At 47.2% G+C, this 19,156-nt stretch overlaps 1 protein-coding gene across 3 annotated transcripts in view; it reads right to left on the bottom strand.

The window, feature by feature from the left end:
- Positions 1 to 668: 668 nt before the first annotated feature.
- Positions 669 to 19,156, bottom strand: part of Ptpn3 (protein tyrosine phosphatase non-receptor type 3) — a 114,496-nt gene continuing 96,008 nt past the window's right edge. For all 3 annotated transcript variants that reach the window (XM_032903760.1, XM_032903769.1, XM_032903777.1), the window contains exons 20-26: positions 14,874 to 14,964; positions 14,548 to 14,609; positions 13,628 to 13,774; positions 6,378 to 6,506; positions 5,271 to 5,416; positions 4,613 to 4,748; positions 669 to 2,081 (exon numbers count right to left, since the gene is read on the bottom strand). In XM_032903760.1, the coding sequence (XP_032759651.1) occupies positions 2,004 to 2,081; positions 4,613 to 4,748; positions 5,271 to 5,416; positions 6,378 to 6,506; positions 13,628 to 13,774; positions 14,548 to 14,609; positions 14,874 to 14,964 (789 nt within the window). In that variant the 3' untranslated portion in view covers positions 669 to 2,003. The remainder of the gene's footprint in view (positions 2,082 to 4,612; positions 4,749 to 5,270; positions 5,417 to 6,377; positions 6,507 to 13,627; positions 13,775 to 14,547; positions 14,610 to 14,873; positions 14,965 to 19,156) is intronic.

Genomic DNA, 19,156 nt, shown 5'->3' with positions numbered 1-19,156 from the left:
GGTGCTTTACTGAGAGCGTTCTCAGAATCCAGGCTGAAAAAAGGTATCAGTCCTCTGTCTTCTGTGCTCCCCACTCCTCCCCCAACACTGTTCTATGAAATCCCGGTGGGTTCCACTTGTCTGATGCATTTGCGGTCAACCAAAGAAGTCAACCTTCCTAGGACTTCAGTGGCACTGGTTTATAAATTCCAGAGGGTGGAAATTAGTTTTCATAGTGTGATCTAATTCTTGAGTGTCCTCAAGTCCCAAGTGTTGGTTCTCTTTATTGGACACAGAAAGAGGCACAGATCCCAAGTTCCTAGACTGAGGGCTCCCTCATGTTGAGCGGCATAGAGAACCAAATCCAGTTTCTCATTATACAGGGCACTGGGCACCTTCCCACTCATGTCACTGAGCATTAAGATGTGCATGGGTAAAAGACAGGCAGGGGAAGTAGACGCATAAACTGAGCCCGCAGATAAAGAACCTTTAACAACCTGGCATCCTTTGTACAGGTCCTTACCCATCTCGCAACTAGGAAATGCTTTAATTGGTCCCGTACCTGTTAAGTAAGTATCTATGTAGCTTCGTCTTCATACATGATAACGTCAAAGTATCCTTTTCCCATAATACCATTAAGAAACCTGCTGACATTCTTCTCAATACATAAAAACGGCTATTTAAAAATACCACCTTAAAGCATTCATGTAATTTATTTTCCTTAAATAATTCGCTACGATCCTGCCACAAATTAAAAAAAAAAATTAACATGGTATTCACAGAGCAGAATTCTTTAGGACAATCAAAATCCCAGAGTACTTAGAATAAATTAACATCAAATTGTGTTTATATTCAGATAGCCTGATTCTCTCCTCTGAAATGAAATGGAGACCATTGTAACCTAGGGTGAACGAACACACTTGTTCTTCTGTATAGACGTGAATTCTTTACATAAACTCAACAATAATTTGAATCAAGTTAGGAATCCTGAGAAAGTCACCCACCTACAGGCATACACAGACACACACAGACAGACAGACACAGAGACAGACAGACAGACAGACAGACACACACACACGCACGCACCACTCTTGAGAAACAGTGTATCTCATGGCCACTTACTAGAAGGTCATTTCTCAGAAGGGTCTAAAATTCTGAATATTTGGATGCTATCATCCCCCCCGCCCCCAAGAGAATTGTCTTGTTTCAAGTGTGAGAGCTTGAAGTAGCAGCAATCCAGAGATTCAGTAGTCGGCGATTCCAGTCATGGAGTCCGAGTATACAGTAAGGGGTGAGCAGAGGCTCGCCTGCTTCCAAAGCCTGAGACTCAGAATTATGCAGAATCTGGTTCCCAGTCTCGGCTGAGAATTCACCTGAACATACATCATGAGACTGGTTCAGGCACTGGGCGTGATCCTGAAGAGAAGGAATTCGGGGTGGGGAAACGGGGTGCTTTGGGTGGCAGAAGGGGTAGAGATGAGGCAGAAGGAGGGAGGGCGGGCAGAATAGATCCTGTTTATCCTCTGGCCTGAAGTCCCTTGTGCCCTGCCTGTGTTACATTCATCTGAGTTTTCCCTGGTGTCAGGGGTAATGGACACCAATTGCCAAGCAAGTTCAGCCCTTGGAGTCCCACACAGAACAACACACAAAACACTTGAGCAACCACAAGTAGCCACGTTGTCTGGCTTCTGGTGGGAGGGGTGTCAACAGCACTGCTGGCGTCCCCTCTCACTGCTCAAGGATGGATGACGGGGGACGGTGATATGTAGGGAGAAACACAGTTCCCAACTGGAGATCCCCTGTTGTTTATCTCTGGGCCCAAAGGAGTCATAGCTGCATGCACATCTACACATCAGTTCTTATGTACAGGATATCTTTTCCACAGAAATTTAAAGTGCCTGGGTTCGGAGAAGCTCATCCCTTTCCCACAGTGACCAGCATCTCTGGAGGCCTCCAGGGGAATGTGCGTCCCCTTGTTCAGGAAGTCGCCCTAGGGAAGGAGGAATGACCACTTCACAGTTGTCCTAACTGGGATCCAGCGTCTGGACTAAGCCTTCTTCATACACTCGAAGAATCGCTTCACACACAAACTTGTATTGGCTCTGGAAGAGAAGAGAAAGCTGTCAAGGCCAGAGCCCCAAGAGCTTTGTCTCACGCCATGCTTGAGAGGGTCTACGAAGCACTTATGTTATATTTACTCCCCATGTGCCAACTCTGGGCCTCCTGCTGGGCAAGACTGAGGTGAACTCAAGTCTTACAGACTGGGTGAGAGAGTGGGGTACCTCAGAGAACTGTGGGCAGAGTGGGAGCCGGCTGCTGAGCAAAGCAGTGAGGTTCGTGAGCTAAGCGCTCATCTTCCTCTGCCTGGTTACTAAAAACATAGCTGCTACAGTTCCCACTGTCATGCCTTCCTTACCAAGATAGACTGGCCCTCAAATGATGAGCACAGACAAACCCTTCCCCCTCTCTATTAGGTTCTTGGCCACAGTAATGAGAAAAATGACTAATTAAGGACCTGACGTGGGAAACCCTGGCAACAAGGGACATCTGTTCTGAGGCGTGCATGTAAGGACCCCACCGCCCTGGCCTAGAGCACCTGGGCATGTGTAGGAGCTGGGAGTGGAGTGATGGCGGCTACAGACACAGGTGGGCTGCGGTTTGGGTATGGGACGACGAATGTAGATTCTCTTTTTTCTTAAGACAGGGAAAGATGCTATGTAGCTAGCCCTTCAGTATCCACTGGGGATTGCTTCTAAAACTCACTACAGACAGCCAGACCCACCGTTGCTCTAATCTTTCCTGTGAGTATCCTCCACATATCATCTTGTACACTTTAAAAAAAATCGCCTTTTTTGGCAAGGCACAGTGGTACATCCCAGCACTGGGAGGTAGAGGCAGGTGGTGGATCTCTTGAGTTTCAGGACAGCCAGGACTACAGAGTTTAGACCCTGTCTTATGGGTGTTTAAAAAAAAATCACCTTGTGAAGCTGGGTGCAATGAAGCTGTAATCTTAGCATCCAGGAAGCTGAGGCAGGAGGATTGCCCTGAGTTCTACAGCAGTCTGGGCTACAGAATAAGACCCTGCCTAAATTCAACCCCCATTCCAAGTATTGCCAAAACCGAAAAGAAAAGCAAAAAAAAATTACCTCTTGATATTTCTAATAACTAGCACAGCAGGAACAATTATTCTATATTTTGTGGGGGAGTAATAGCCCCGCATCTTTAGATAAGCGACCCCTTGAATTCTTCCTTGGATGTGGAGCCGCAGATACAGAAGGCTGACAAAGTCTTGCTCAGTTGCCCAGGTAGGCTTTAAGATTGTAATCCTCCTGCCTCAACCCCTAGACTAGCTGGGATTAGTCCTGCACCAGCAGGCCTGGCTGAGGGGGTTCTGGGATTTTTAAACCAGCATTTATTTAGTCTTCTATACTCAAAACCGTGCAGATGATGGCCATAAACAGAGGATTTGTTTTTTATTTTTATTTTTCTTTCTTTCCCCTAGTTATCTATGTGATGGTGGGAGGACAGCTTGCCTTTCTGGGGATCCAACTCAGGTTGGTAACAAGTATCCTCACTGACTAACTTATGTTGATGGCCTGAATTGGTTTTTCTCAACTGTATTTCCCTTGCACGAACTAAGGAGTCATGCTCTGTTAGGGAAATCTTACAATCTCTGTCCACCAGCTGGTTGGTGAGTTCTAACTGCTCAGAGCTGGTTAGAACACAGACGTCCTGTTCCTTGCTTTAATAACCCCTCTCACTGCCCTCCTCCCCCAAACCCCCACAATTCTGGAGACTTCGTCAGGAGGCCACTTCTCTGTCTTTGCCAGCTCATTCCTAAATATCCTTCTAAAACATTCTTAGCTACCCCTGGGACTTTGCCCATCATAACTGAGATTACAAACTAAGCCTTTTCTACGAGACATCTACTATTTAGACAACCCTGTCTGCTGAATGAATTATCAAAGGCAGGATGGCTCCCATCTGCAAGGGGCGTAAACTGAGGCCTATAGAGGGATCCATGGGTTACCCGAAGATTGTCAGTATAGGAGGAGGCCAACCATACCCTGCCCTTCTTGCAGCTCAAAATGACAAGCAGTTATTTCCTCCCAAGGACATGTGTCACGTCAAGCACGCTGGCACAACAGAGTAGGAGAGAGCCCATGGTGAGGATACGTGAGTGACAGTGCTTTCTTCTGATGGGTAATGACGGAATGTAAGCAGGGCTGCTCATGGGCTGAGTGGCAAATAGGATACATAAGAGGTAAACAGGACGCACAGCAGCTGGGCCTAGGCTTGGTGGTCACTGTGTCTCTGACAAGCTGTGCGACTCTGAGCACCTGACTCAGTTCCCTTGAACTCCGTTCTCTTCACATTATCTTTGGCTTACGGACATTCTTCCGTGGGAGCTCAAGCAATGTAGATCTCTGCCCTTTTGTTGTTGTTTAGACAGGGTCTCAGTATGTAATCCTGACTGGCCTGGACCGTTTTATATAGAGCAAGAAGGCCTCACACTCAGAGATCCACCTGAGGCAGGTCTTCTGTGCGGGAGTAAAGGCATATGTGCTACACCTAGTCAACCTCTATATTTCCTCATTACTACCATTTAATTTTAAACCGAGCTTTTACTTACTGATGTCTGCACCATCATGGCGCGCTGGTCTCTCATTTTCCGGACAATATCCAGTGGGTAAACAGGCAGGTTCCTCTCAATTAAGCACATGGCTGTTTCCATAGTGACTAATACACCTGTTCGACCTATTCCCGCACTAGGGAGGAGAGAGAAGCAGAGACTCAGGATCTGTCTGGGCATCTGGTCTGTGAGGCAGAGTTGAATCCCTAATCAAGGCCTGTGTTTACGCAGGGACAGCCCTGCTGTTGATTTCAAGAATAGAAACCACACATTCAGGGGTGATCTTAAGCTCCTAAACAAAACAAACAAAGCAAAACAAAACACCAAACCAAACTAAGCCATCCCCAGAGGTCCTAGGGCTGGGGACAAGAAAGCCATCCAGGAAGTGCGAAATCCACTTTCTCTGAATCATGCCTGCTGTCAAGGTCAGAGCCTCAGGACAGTGAGGCGTTGGTGAGGATTCCCTTTTCTGCATCCTGCTGCACTTACACATTCATGACTTCGTTACGTTCCAGATATTTTGAAATTGTTGGGAAACCAGCGTAGTTTTACAGGCGCATGTGACTTTGTGGGATAAGCGTGGGTTTGGTGCCTGCCCATTTCTTCCCTTTCCCAAGGCGTAGAACCATTAAAGAGAGAACGCAGAGAGGCTCAGTACCTGCAGTGAACGAGGGCAGGCTCACCGCCTACCCGCAGGGACCTCACGTACTTCACAAACTCCAGGAAGTCTGAGGAGTCGTCAGGCACGCCGTGGTCAGGCCACGCGACGTATTGGAGATGGGTTACTGTGTGCTCTTCCCCGGTCTGTGGAGGATATGGTGGCTGTGGTGAGTCATCAAGCCAATGGGCCCTGCCTTGGATACCAGCCAGGGTGGCCTTATCCTCAGTGTCCTTTTGTGTCCCTGCGCCCAGCTCTGTCATGGTCTCTGTCAACTCCCCTCAGGCTCCCACCCTCCCAAAGCATCACTCTTGCCCCCAAGATGTTGTCTTTCTGACCTCTTTTGCCTCCGGAAGTTTCTGTCACTTGCTCCTATGCATCCCGCAGTCACAGTCACCCATGCTGGCTTTGTCTACTTGGACATCCTTCTGCATGGTGCTGAGGACCTAACCGCCGGCCTTGCTCATCTGGCTAAACACCCTCCTACCGCTGATCCCTACCCTCAGTGCACATACACATAAAATGAAGTTTACCATTTTAACTAATTTCAGAGGTAAGGTTTACTGGCATTAAGTGTAGTTACGATGATGCCCAACTCTCAGTGCTATCTCCTTCCACAACCTCCATTTTTATCGCCCAAATATAAACTCTGGAGCCATTACAATGTAACTCCCCATTTCTCTCCCCCTTCTTCTAGCCAGGGCAAACACCATTATCCTCTCTGTGTCTGTGAGTTTAGGTATTAGGATAGAGGAAATCTTAGTATTTATCCTTCTGACAGGCCTCTTTCGTTTGGCATAATGTCTTTTGGACATTATGGGATCCCATAGTGGGATTTGCACAAAATGTCCTCCATCTTTGGAGATTGACTACTACTTTATAAATAGTTTACCCATGTAGTTCTTGATGGGCAGACCCCAGGGATGGCTCTCCTGCTTGGCCACTGTGAATGGTGGAGCCACACACACACGCAGGCTCTCTGTCAGCAAGAGTTTTGTTTACTGACCTACCTACCAAGGCGACATTGCAGCAAAGCTGAACGCCAGACCCCTCGGGGACTACCGACTGTGCCTTCCCCTCCACCATGTCCCTCAGTGCCCTGCTCACCTCAGTGTTTGTAACAAGCATTTCTCGGGACACGTAAGCAATGGTACAGTCCTCTGCCTGGCACTGGATGTGAAAGATGCCGTGGTCCATGATGTCAGGGGGATCTGGCCAGTACTGGTGACATTTGGTCTGTAAGAAACGAGAGAATACAAGTCTGGCTTTTCTGCAGGGCATAACCAGAGGCAGGTTAACTGCATAGCATCCAGTCACATCTGTCCAAAGAGACGTGACAGGAGAGGAGAAACTCAGATGAGACTCACTAGTGCCCATGACCTGAAGGGAGTCAGCTTACCTTCTAGGGTTTGTTCACTGGGAGAGCAGCAGGCCTGAGTTCAGGGGCTACCTACACCTTGCCCAGGCTGACCCAGGCTCCTTGAACCTCTTTTCTGTTCTCAGCGCCCACCTCTCCCGCCTCAGTGATGCTCACCTTCCATCCTACCTCTGTCAGGAGCCTTGGGACACAGCAGTTAAGAGCTCACTTAGGTATCAGGGCTCCACTGGAAGAATTTCCTGCCCCATTTATTGGCCGTTTGACTTCCAATAGCCCCTGACCTCCTTGAATCTCAGATTTTTCCAAATACTGACAGAGGCTGGAGAGGGTGCAGCATGGGGTCACTTGTGCGTGGGGTCAATGGTGGACATCAATACTCTTGCTGCGGGAGCTACAGCAACTGAATTAGGTTGGTCACGTTCCTCAAAAGTCCCGATTTTAAAACTCTCCAAGCTGAGACACTATCCTTTTTCATGTGTACTGTGCCTTCTATGCCCTCCAATGCTTTTGTAGAAAATAGGGTCTGGGACCATAGACTCTGAAGTTGCCCTTCTGAGGGTGGTGAATGGGGCTGGAGAGATGGTTAAGAGCACTGACTGCTCTTCCAGAGGTCCTGAGTTCAAATTCCAGCAACCACATGGTGGCTCACAAACATCTGTATTGAGATCTGATGCCTTCTTCTGGTGTGTCTGAAGACAGCTACAGTGTACTCATATATAATAAATAAATATCTTAAGAGGGTGGTGAGTGGCTCAGTGGGTAAAAGCACTTGCTGTGTGAGCCTGATAATGAGTTTGACTCCCCAAACCCAGGTGGAGAGAACGGATTCCCATAAATACTTGTTTATTTCCACATGTGTGCTGTGCTCTAACACACTGAGTACACACACACACACACACACACACACACACACACACACACACACACTCTGATAATAAAATAAAAACTGTAAAGATACTTTTTAAAAGGTGGGATGGGGAGATGGGCAGAGGCTGAAAGAATTGGCTGTTCCTCTTGCCACCAACCACAGGGCAGTTCACAACTATCGTTGTGCCAGGGGATAGGATCCCTTCTTCTGGCCTTCATGGGCACCAGGCACACATGAGTACATAGCCATGTATGCAGGCAAAATATTCATACACATAGAAAGAAAATTCTAACAAGTAAAAAAAAGTAAAAAAGAAAATTCTCAGCGGAGGCAAGGCTTCCTACACAGCAAAGGTAGGATTCAGAACACTGGGCACTCAGTAGCTTGTCCTGGCCATGGAGCTGGGTGACAGCCTAGCGTTCGTCCTGTGGTATGTCAGTGTTTCCCCTCAAATCTAGACTGGTTCCCGTGTAAGTAAAAATGACATTTGTTTATAGCAGAGAGGTGATATCGCCAAGAGACACATGAAATTTGTTGGGGAAACGGCTTTCCAAGACTTCTTTTCAAATGTCACCGTGAATATCGAAATTAACGTATGCTGTGGGGGCTGGAATTAAAGGTCTATTGGAACAGTTTAGATTGGAAACCTCCTGGGTTTAACTCTGGGGAGTTAACTCTGACTCTCCAAGATTTAGGGGCTCTCTGTCTACAGGACTAGAGATGGAGTTGCCTGACACAGACAGTATGCCTGTCTGTCCATCTAAACCTGCGTCTAGCTCATGTATACAGGAGGAGAAAATGGCTCCCTAGGTTCTCCAGGGTTCTACCATAGGATAGCTGGGTGACAATATTCCCCAAAGTGATTCCCTGTGCCAGGTAGAGTTACACAGGCCGGTGCTCCCTGAGTATCTTTACTGACAAGGAATCTGCCCAGGAGATCTAGACACACTGGGGATGCATCGGAAGATTCAGAAAGTCCTGGCTCTCGAACCCAGTGAGTGTCGTGGGAGCCTGTTTCTCATGCCTGCTGGGGGAGGAGTGCGAAGGCCCCACATCTCCCGAATAGTATAAGCTCCGGGGGGTGCTTTTCTGCACAGTGCTCATTTCTGGCTTGGGACCACTCCCTGAGGTAGGGACAGCGACTATCTGGTAGTGACTTAACTGAGGCTTAGAGACTCAGAAGATTCACCCCATGTCATGTCACAAGAACTATGGGGGCAGAGCCCAGTTTTCATTCTAGGTTGATGCCCTCTGAAGGGACAAGTACCCATCAAGGCTGTGAGAAGACCAGAGTACATCATGGGGAAGCGGGTTGTAGGACAAGGGCCACTGTAGCTGGTTGGCTACAGGCAGATCTTGCCACAGGACTCAGAACACTGTCCCCACAAGGATTCAGTCCCAGACTGATGCGACTGCTCTGTTATTGCAGTCCCAGCCATCCAGTCACTCTGAGACAAGGGTTGGGGAAGGAAAAGTGACATTAAAATGGCTTTGGAAAGGAAGCGCTTTAGGGGACCGAGGAGCATGCTGAAGGCTGAGATCCTGGTTCTGCTGCCCCAGGAGGACAGGCCAGATTGTGGGAGAGGTTGTGGGAGAGGAGAGCTGTGAGCCCAAGCAAGAAGGCTGTATCATCGGCACTTGATTTCTTGCTAACTTAGTTGGTCAACAAGCATCCCTGGGGAGGCTTGGATGAATCAGAGCTGTCAGGGCATTATCTATCTTCTGGATGCTCTCCAATCCAGCCAAAGTAATGCAGGAAGAAAGGACAGGCATAGGCGGGGGCAGGCGAGGCAGGAGTGGACAGATGAGGCAAGTACAGATCATTCAGGCCAAAGGAAAAGGAGGCAGAATGTGGAGGGTCACTTGGGCACCTAGGGGACCACAGACCACTCAGCAGAGGTGCACAAAGGGTACAAGTGGGTCTGGGGACATGCACCATTTCGCTCTGTGCATCTGTGAGTCATACAGGGCATGGACAGGAAATGCTGGACCAAACCCTCTGGCAAGGCACAGCTGAAGAAAGTGTGGATGGACTAGCCTATGAGAACTCTGGACCAGTGTGAGCTGCTGCTTTTGCTGTGGGAGACAAAGGGGAATTCTAGGAATAGGCAGGGGCAAGAGGTACACAGTGCGAGTTGTGTGCGCCGATGGCATTAAATAGTGAGTGGATGAACGGAAGAGAAAGGAGAGCTAAGACCTGCTCCAGATGGCTGGCGTCGGTGCTTAAGTAGAGGTGTGCCTGTGGCTCAGAGAGCTGGGCTGCATGTGTGCACACACGGGGGGTTGGTTGGTGGCTTTGGGATCATCTTACAAAACGGCACTAGGTAGATGTGTCCAAGCAGAAAGGAAGCAGCTGGACTTGGGGTTAAACCTTCCACGAGGACGTGGAAGGTCAGCCTTAGTTTTGTGAGACCATCTAAGGGCACCAGGAAACCGAACCAGACTCAGAAATCAGTTCCACAGGGAGGGAGCTGTCTAACCTCCATGTGCACATCCACAAACACATGCAGAGAGTGAGGGAGTTGCAAAGAGGTCTGTGCTACCCCAAACCTCTTCCTGTTAAGTCTCAGGGCAGTCGTGGGCTTCACTGCTTGCTACTCAGAGCAAATCCACTGCCTCTGGTCACTGAGACAGTGGGACTCTGGGGCCTAGCCCCTAGAAATTCATTCGATAGTCAGAACCACCCAAGAGATAGGCATTGTGGGAGATGTGGGATCTGGAGCCTTACAGTCCTTTTCAAAGCCTGTACCTTAACTGACTGATGTGATGGAATGGAAGATTACACGTATTAGTCACGTGTGCATATAAAATATAGCTTCCCTCAAGGGGGAGGTATCTGATAGAAGGCACTATTTTCCCCCATGTAAGAAGAAACCCCCCACAGAGAACCTAACCAAAGTAAGTTCAGAGGTCAGTGACCCTGTAAGCTGCAGACTGTGATGAGGGACTCTTCGGCGGGGCTGGCTCCCTAAACACAGAGATTTCACAGACTCAGCCCAACACAGGAAGGGCATGGGACTCTAGTGTGTGCCTGCTGGGAGACCCACTTTCCTTCAGGCACCACATAGGGACAACAAACAGGATGTCCTGGAAAGTTCATCTTACATCAAAGGGGCAAAGCCATTCACCTGGCAAGGCTGATTCGGAAGTGGGCGTGGCCTGGGGCTGGAGGACAAAGGGCGCAGGTCACCTGAGAATCTGTAACAGGAGAGGGAAGCAGGCATCTGGGGCTTTAAAGAACCGGTTTCTAACTATTGATAAGTGACAGAGTAAGTTGCCAGGGCCAGAGAAGCTGAAGGGATGGGCAGGCCTCATGGGAACTCTCAAATGCGTGGAAGCCGGGTGGTGAGTTACAGTAGGAAGAAAAGGTTGGGAAACAGAGAAGCAGGCTGGGTCACAAGCAGCTGGGTCAACAAGGAGACCTCAGACACAGTTGCAGCAGGGAGCTGGAAGGGCAGGCCCTAGAATCTCGGATGGATGAGGCAAGGTTTTCTCCAATTGTAGAAAGCTTTTTTTTTTTTCTGGAGCAAGCAGATCAAGGGAAGTTGGGGTTGCCACCAGGGCAGAGCATCTGTCACCTGCCATTCCTTCAGGGGCGCCCTGTTCTGAGAAGAATGACTATCTAGCTGGACCAGGGAGAGGGAACTATCAAACAGCAAGAAGCCTAACACCAGCAAGCCAGCGTCGGTGCTGAGTCACTGGGAGGATTCAGGTGTCAGCTCTGAGGAACTGCATCACCAGCTCAAAGACCTCAGGGGACCGCAGAGAGCCAGCTCCGCAAACTGCTCCCGGGGAGCGTGAAGCCTGAGCACCGGAGTTCCAGACAGCACAGAATATCTGCGATCAATAACATACCAGACTCAGAGGCTGCCAGTTAGGGGGACAGATTCTTTTTCACGAGAGTCAAGTAAGTGACTCACTGGGCCACCAAGAAAGCCTCCGCCTGGGTCTAAGGCCACTTGAACATTCCATCCTTAACACTTTTGATCTGTTTCCACAATACATAGAAGAGAACGAGATTACTGTTGCTGGCCTCAGGTGCAGGGCTTAGGCAAGGAGAACACTTGGACTTTAACAACAATGTCGTCTATTTGTTTTGTTGGCTCACTGAGAAAAAGGCCTCAATGTAGCCAAGGCTGGCCTTGAACTCCCGATCCTTGTACTTCTGCCTCTCCAGTGCTGGGTTACAGGTGTCTGCCACTGTGCTTGGCTCTGTTTTCGCACTTTTTTGAGACTTCTACACATATCTTCACCTTTGGCAAACGATACTAGATTTATGTATAAGAAACATTAAGAAAATTGGGCTGGAGAGATGGCTCAGTGGTTAAGAGCACTGACTGCTCTTCCAGAGGTCCTGAGTTCAATTCCCAGCAATCACACCGTGGCTCACAACGATCTGATGCCCTCTTCTGGTATGAAGACAGCTACAGTGTACTTCTATATAATAAATAAGTAAATCTTTAAAAAAAAAGAAAATAAAAGGTTAATAACATTAAAGCAAAAAAAGTTAATTTAAAGAAAATAAAACTATAAAACAAATGTGGTGCAGTTCTGGTAATAGTCATTAAGCTAAATACTGGTACTGCTGCCTACCATGTGTACAGCATCCCTCCAAGCATATGGGAGGCTGAGAGGAGGATTAACCCATTCCCCCAAAACAAAACAAAAACCACAAAAATATCAGTAGCAAAGAAGATGACCATGTACCAAGCCCTCCTCAGAGAGGCTTCCCAGAGCACCTAGCTCAGTCCCCACAGCCCGGTGAAATGGGCGATTGTCTGCACAACTCCTTAATCACACAGGTAGAGGCAATGGCAGAAACTAAGCCTGGCTGGCTGCGAGCTAGTTTAGGGAGCTGGGAATCTCTTAAGTTCAAAAAAGGGCCAAGCAACCAACCAACTAACTAACTAACTAACTAACTAACTAACTAACTAACTAACTAACTAACTAACACATTCTCTCTCTTTCAAATAGCTTATTTAATGTATGTGAGTTCACTGTCGCTGTCTTCAGACACACCAGAAGAAGGCATCAGATCCCATTACAGATGGTTGTGAGCCACCATGTGGTTGCTGGGATTTGAACTCAGGACCTCTGGGACAGCAGTCAGTGCTCTTAACCACACTCCATCTCTTATCAGAGGATAGCCAAGATGGAAATGGGGAGGTAAGAACAGATGCTTGCATTAGCAAGCGCCCTTCAACGTGTGCTCTCAGGGCCTCAGAAGACCAGCACCCAGGAAGATGCCCCTTGGGGACGTCACCCTTTTCTATTCTGAATTATGGGATAAGAAGAGACTCTGGCTAGTCTGTGAGCGGCCAGAAGCTCGGAGTCAAGGCTACAGCAGAGAAGTGAAGCACCTGAGAGTGCTGACTTCTAATGACGATGGTGACGTTTGGAGGACACTGGAAACATAGTCCTCTGAGCTCTTTATACATACGGTCCAGCCTTCCCCAGTCCCCCCAAGGTGGAGGGCACTGTTACGATCTCTACTGCACATTCAAGAAAGCCAAGGTCAGACAGGCTAATAACTTACTCAGGAGGAACTATGTTCTCAGCCCAGTCCTGACCGGTGCTGGATAAAGATGGCAGGAGTCAGGGGCATGGATATCCAAGGGAAGAGACATTGCCTCGGCAGATGACAATCTTATTGTGTGAGATGAGACATTGATCCCAGGTAGGCAGAGACACAGGCAATACAGGGGCTCTGGGGCAGTTGTGTGGGGATGGGGGAAATACTACCTTCTAGCTTGTCTTTTTAGATTTATCTTATGTGTATGAGTGTTTGGCCTGCATATATGTCTGTGCACTACATATATGTTAGTACCTGGAGCTCAGAAGAGGGTGTCGGATCCCCTGAAACTGGAGCTACAGATGGTTGCGAGCTGCCATCTGAGTGTTGGGAATTGAACCCAGGTTCCCTTAACCTCGGAACCCTCTTTCCAGCCCTTCTACCTTGTTTTAATAGATGGGCGTAGGCAGGGGGAGGGCATTCTCATTGCAGGTGTCTGTTGGAGGTTTATACATCAGTAGGAGGCCCTTTCTGGCCCTTCATGATCCACAACAGCACAGTCTACTACACACATTTGAACCAGAAATCAGGCCACTTACCCGCCCTCGCTCTGTGAGAGTCGTCAGCATGACAACAAGAGACAACTTCTGATCCCAGACAACTTGCCAAAACTGTGCACAGGTGTGTGGCAGCGGTCCCTGAGCGGCAATGTACTTGTTCACAAGGTTAGCAGCGGGAATCTCCATCTAGTGTGAGATCAGTGAGGTATTATACATAGGCTGTCAACTGACAGAGGAGAGCAGGATTCTCCATTTACATTTTCTAATAGCTTAGCTGAATCATACCAGAAAAAGATCTTATCCACTCACACTCGACAGGGAAAAAATAAAGTGCAGCAAAAAGCCACTTCCAGATTTGACCATAATATGACAGAGTAGTGAGTGGGACTTCTGGGAGGTTTTTACGGGGCACTTCTGCAAAGTCATGGTTTAGCACGTGAGGGCCTGAGTGGTCAATTCTGTCCCTGGCCAGCTAAGAGTAGATTTTAGTGTCTTCCATTAAAGTTTGCCGATCCTGGCTTTAATTGGAGAAATCTAAGTTCAAGTAAGTTGCCCATAATGACTAGGTCTCCAAATCAGGCAAACCTTCCCCTTCATTCTCTCTTGGGTTATACATATGGAGGAAGTGCTTCTTTCCCTTAGAGAAGGGGACAGGACACTAATAACACATGGGCAAAACACAAAAAGTTACAGACATACCACCAGCAGAGGGAAACAGCAAGTGTCTGGTGTATTGGCAGGTGATGATGGAACAATAATGTTTGGACCTCTGTGGCTTCTCAAGTTATTCAGTGACCCTGGCTTGGCACCTCTGTAAAGTGAGACCACCCATAGTCTCACCAAGCTACGGTACTGCCATGATGGGGTTGCTCTGTCATGGAAAAAGTCCCCCTTGCTGGCCCCACCCTCATGACTAGGATCAATGTGTCCTTTTTCTGTTGCCCAGATTCCCAGCTTACGTTCACATAACTGGCATTAATATAATCTTCATTTCCCTGCAACAATACCCGGGTGGTGTCGTCTGTGGAAGAGAGAAAAATTTACCATTATTCTGAACGTTATTTTTATCATCCCAAGTAAACAAGGGTTCAGTTCCCAGCCCCATCTGCAGCTCTCGTCTCATTAGCATAAACGCTATTCCCCAACTGTTCTGAATCTGAGGTGGCTGCAATAAAGATGATGGTGTTTACAGACACACTGAAAACCATTCCAGAATCCCAGACGATCTGTTTTAAAGAGGAAGCATTATCTCATGCAGGGGAAGGAGGCATTGTTGGATACTCACAAGGCAACACATCTTTGTATCGGTTTTTATCCAAATTTTGAGGCAGCTTTGCAAATGTGACGGCTAAGCCGGGCTTCTTTCTGTAGAGTTGCTATTAGACAAATAAAGACATTTTAAAAAAAATCCCATTGCTATTAAAAAAAAAAACCTTGAACTCATATCCTAACAGCAGAGGTCTTCATGGGAGACCCCCGCCCAATCTTAACATTTCAAAGTGATCCTATGCTACACAGAAAAAGAAAAGTTTCAGTGAGAAACTCTGGTAGAACAAACCAACTGAAGTCTTAAATATATTTAAACTTGAGGATCTGTAGGGGGAAAGAAGTCAGGCAGAGGTTGAGTCACAGACAATGGATCCAGGTAAGTAAAACCTTATTTTTATGACAACTGACAAGTGTGGGGGATAGAGGAGAATTCTGACTCACCTAAATTAGTCTAAAACTACATTTTCCTCCAGTTCAATGGAAGGAAACATACTCACTGCTTAAGAGTAAGAACACTTCATTCACTGTTTCAGTAACACATTCCCAGAGCATGGAACAATGATCCCGATATGGTAACCTCAGTTAAAGAGACATTGCCCTACACATACAATTAGCACTAGAAGTTAAAATAAAGCCTTCCATGCACACACAGCCTGGGCTCTTGCTATGGTAGCTGATGTGATTTTCACTGCAGCTGTGGGAGGCATCAGGCGCTTTGTGAGTGGCAGGTGGAGGTTAATTGCTTGGCCCAAGATCATAAGTAAAGGACAAGCTCAGGTCTGAGGGAAGTGGACACACCCCCTTCTCATTTCTATACAGCTGTTTCCACAGTTTTCACAACGGTCACCAAACCTTCATGCAAGTGCTTCTTAACACCCCAGGAATTTAAACTCTTATTTTTCCTTCTCAATGTTGGAAGGGGTATTTTGGCTTTCTTACTGCAAATTTGAGAAACTCAGACTGGCACCAAGTAAAACAAAATAAAAAAAAACAAAATAAAACAAAAAACAAACAAAAACCCCCCCAAAAAACAAAGAAACAAAAAGAAAAACAAACAAACAAAAAACCCCCAAAAACAAAAAACGCAAAAAAAACCCAAAACCTAACAAAAACCTACTTGCAAAAGTCTGAGATGGTCTTTTCATATATTTTCCAGAGCTTATTATTTTTTATATCCCTTTATGTGACTATACATATCTGTGAACATACACAATGCACATATATACTGCCTTCTTATAATTTTTGTGTGTGTGTTTGAGTGTTTTGTCTGCATTGCATTTGTGTACCATGAGAGTCTGGTGTCCGTAGGAACTAGAAGAGCGCCTAGAATCCCCTGCAACTGGAGTTACAGACAGTTTTGAGCCTTAACGTGGGTGCTGGGTACCAAACCAGATCCTCTGGAAGAGCCGTCGCTCCAGCTCCAATATTACCTTCTTAGCATCAAAAGATGGGACTGCAGTCTACAGTGGTATTTCTCATGTTATCGTCAATAGAAATAAAGTATTAAAGTAATAGGTATTTGTGATAGTTAATCCTGACTGTCAAGATTGGATCAGGACACCTCTGAATATGTGATGTACTTTGCACAGAGACAGAGTAATAACACGGAGTGTCGTCTGGCCATCCCACAGGACCAGGATGGAACAGAAGGCAAGAGGAGGCTGGCTGTTCCAGGCTTCTCCATTTTGCTTCCTGGCTGCTGTGAGACAGGCAGCTCTGCTTCAGATGTGCAGCACCTCGATGCTCTGTCTCACCACAGTCCAGGAACCACGCAGCCAGCAACTGGGGGCCATGACTCCCAAAATTATGAGCCCAACAAATCCTTGCCCCTTTTTACTGTTTCTCTTGGGCATTTACACAGCAACAAAAAGTGAACAGAGCCCAGGCTGGTGGAGCATGCCTTTAATCCCAACACTTGGGAGGAAGAGTCAGGAGGATCTGTGAGTTCAAGGCCAGCCTGGTTTACAGAGTGAATTCCAGGGCAGCCAGAGCTACAGAGAAACCCTGTCTTTAAAAAAAAAAACAAAAACAAAAAACAAAAAACAAATAAACAAACTAACAAAGCAAGAAAAACAAAAAACAAAAAACAAAATCCCTCAGGGGGTAAAAACCTATTTTCTTTAACTCTGCGCTCTACAAATCTCTAACAAGACAAGTGCTGTGGTGCACCGTAGATGTCTTTAATCCTCACCAGCCGAACACTTTGCAAGCCAATTTAAACCGAAAAGATCTCAGCGTCTCCTAGCCAGCGCTCTGGGAAACAGCTGCAATTGTGAAGCCTGCCTCACCCTCATTATTAAACAGTATCTGTTTCCCATACTGCAAGTGATTCTCCACACCGATGATTTTTAATGGCTCAGAAATTTAATTATTATAATTTACCTTCATTCTCGGTCTACTTTGCTATTAGTCCATTCCACAATTTTTCCCCTCCGATAAACATCCGAGAACAGAATTAGAGCACCTGAGCCTGTCTGCAAGGACTCTGATGCACATAACCAAACCGCCCTGCAGGAATGAATATGAGTACTGGTCTGGTGGGTTACCAAGCTATAGCCAACCTCCTCAATTACAGTTTCTTTGCATTTTGAATGGGGAGGCTGAACACCCACCTGCCACAAGCAGTATTTCTGCCTACTGTATTGTTTTGTAAATGCACATGTTAGGTGTTTTTGTTTTCATTAGACAAACTGCATAAAACCTATCAGAAGAGAGTTAACATGGAGACTCAGGGTCATAATAATAGTATTGTATCTATTTTCCAACTCTCCAAGAACTCGACTGACCTATGACCATAACCTAGACAGTTTCGGCACCCGACAATCTAAAGTTAGCTGCTGAACCAACTCTAAAAACCTGTAGGCTTTTATAGACAGTGCTAGAAATGAGCTCATAGTTTACTGGAGGGCTCTGGCAGGATTCTGGCATAGATGTCATAGAAGCCAGTCACGTTTATCTACATGGCATTTTGCTTCTAACAGGTTAACTGTGCGGAAGTAAAATTTAATGAAGTGAATATGAACCAGGGAAATGCAATCAACCTGAGTTCAAGCAGACAGAGACCCAGAAAGAGGTGTGATCATAAGCTTTGGTGGAACTGTTTGGCAAGGATTAAGAGGTGGGGCTTTCTTGGAGGAGGTTTGTCACCGGGGGTGGACTTTGAGGTTTCAAAGGACATTTCCAGTGTCTCCCCATCTTGAGGTTGTGCCTCAAGATGGGAGCTTTCAGCTATTGCTCCAGAGCCATGTCACCTGCTCCCTCCTGTGGCGGCCATGGACCCTAACCCTGTGAAACTGGGAACCCTAAATAAAAAAGATTGGGGATCCCTCCTGCTATACAGCTCTGCTCACTCTCTCCTCTCTCTTCCTCCTAAGCTCCTGCTATGAATCTCTAATAAGCCTTTCTCTAAAATCAACACACACACAGAGGAGTACAACAGAAAGTCGCCTGTTTGTATAACTGAAAATTACAGAATCTTCAGAGGAGGGAAGTGAACAAGTAAAAATGAAGACTGGTTTGTTCTTCAGGGTCTGACAGCACTCATGCGAAGGCCGTTCAACGGGATTCCAGCACTCTGTCTCAGCAGTGACAGGAGCTGGCCTTAAGCACTGGTGGGCCCACTTTTCTCAGAACCCAAGGGTGAGTGTGAAGAGCTAGGAGACAGGTCAGAGTCACAGGGGAGGCAATTAGGTTGCCATGGCAGTGGCCACAACTGGAGACGAGGCTTTTTAAAAGAACACTTTGCTTTGGTTATTCCAAGTCACACCCCCTGGATTCTGTCCTAGATAGCCAATGAGAGCCACCAGCAGCAGCAGCAGCAGGATGGGGGAAGATGGATGACAAGAGACAGGGAAAGGGAAGGAGGGGGGGGAGAGGAGGTGAGGAGACCCTGGCTAAGGAGAAAATAAAGTGCAACTACCCTATGTACCTGCTGTCTTCACCAATAGTCACCACTCAACTGTGGAACACATGGACCACGTCACCAGAGGAACTGGCTTGAACTGGTGAGGTGGAGCATGTTCAAATCCCAGAAATCTCAGAACTTGATATTCCACCCCGATCTCCAAGATTCATAGATAGTCCCTTTCTACATGGAATAAAGGGCACAAGTTACTTCACCAAGGATCGTCTGAGGTTGGCTGGTTTTTTGTTTTGTTTTGTTTTGTTTTTTTACTGAGCTGTAACACTTGGAGGAAGGCTCTCTCCCTCAAAGCTCTCATCCCTGAACCTTGGACCTGCCTGCCTGGCCCTGTTCCTGTCACTCACAGAAGCTCACATTGGAGCGTGGACCCCTGACAT

The sequence above is a fragment of the Rattus rattus genome, chromosome 1 (assembly GCF_011064425.1).
Source record: "Rattus rattus isolate New Zealand chromosome 1, Rrattus_CSIRO_v1, whole genome shotgun sequence".
NCBI classification, from domain to species: domain Eukaryota; kingdom Metazoa; phylum Chordata; class Mammalia; order Rodentia; family Muridae; genus Rattus; species Rattus rattus.
Note: the sequence above shows the minus strand (reverse complement) of the source record. Positions and strands in the feature narration are given on the sequence as shown.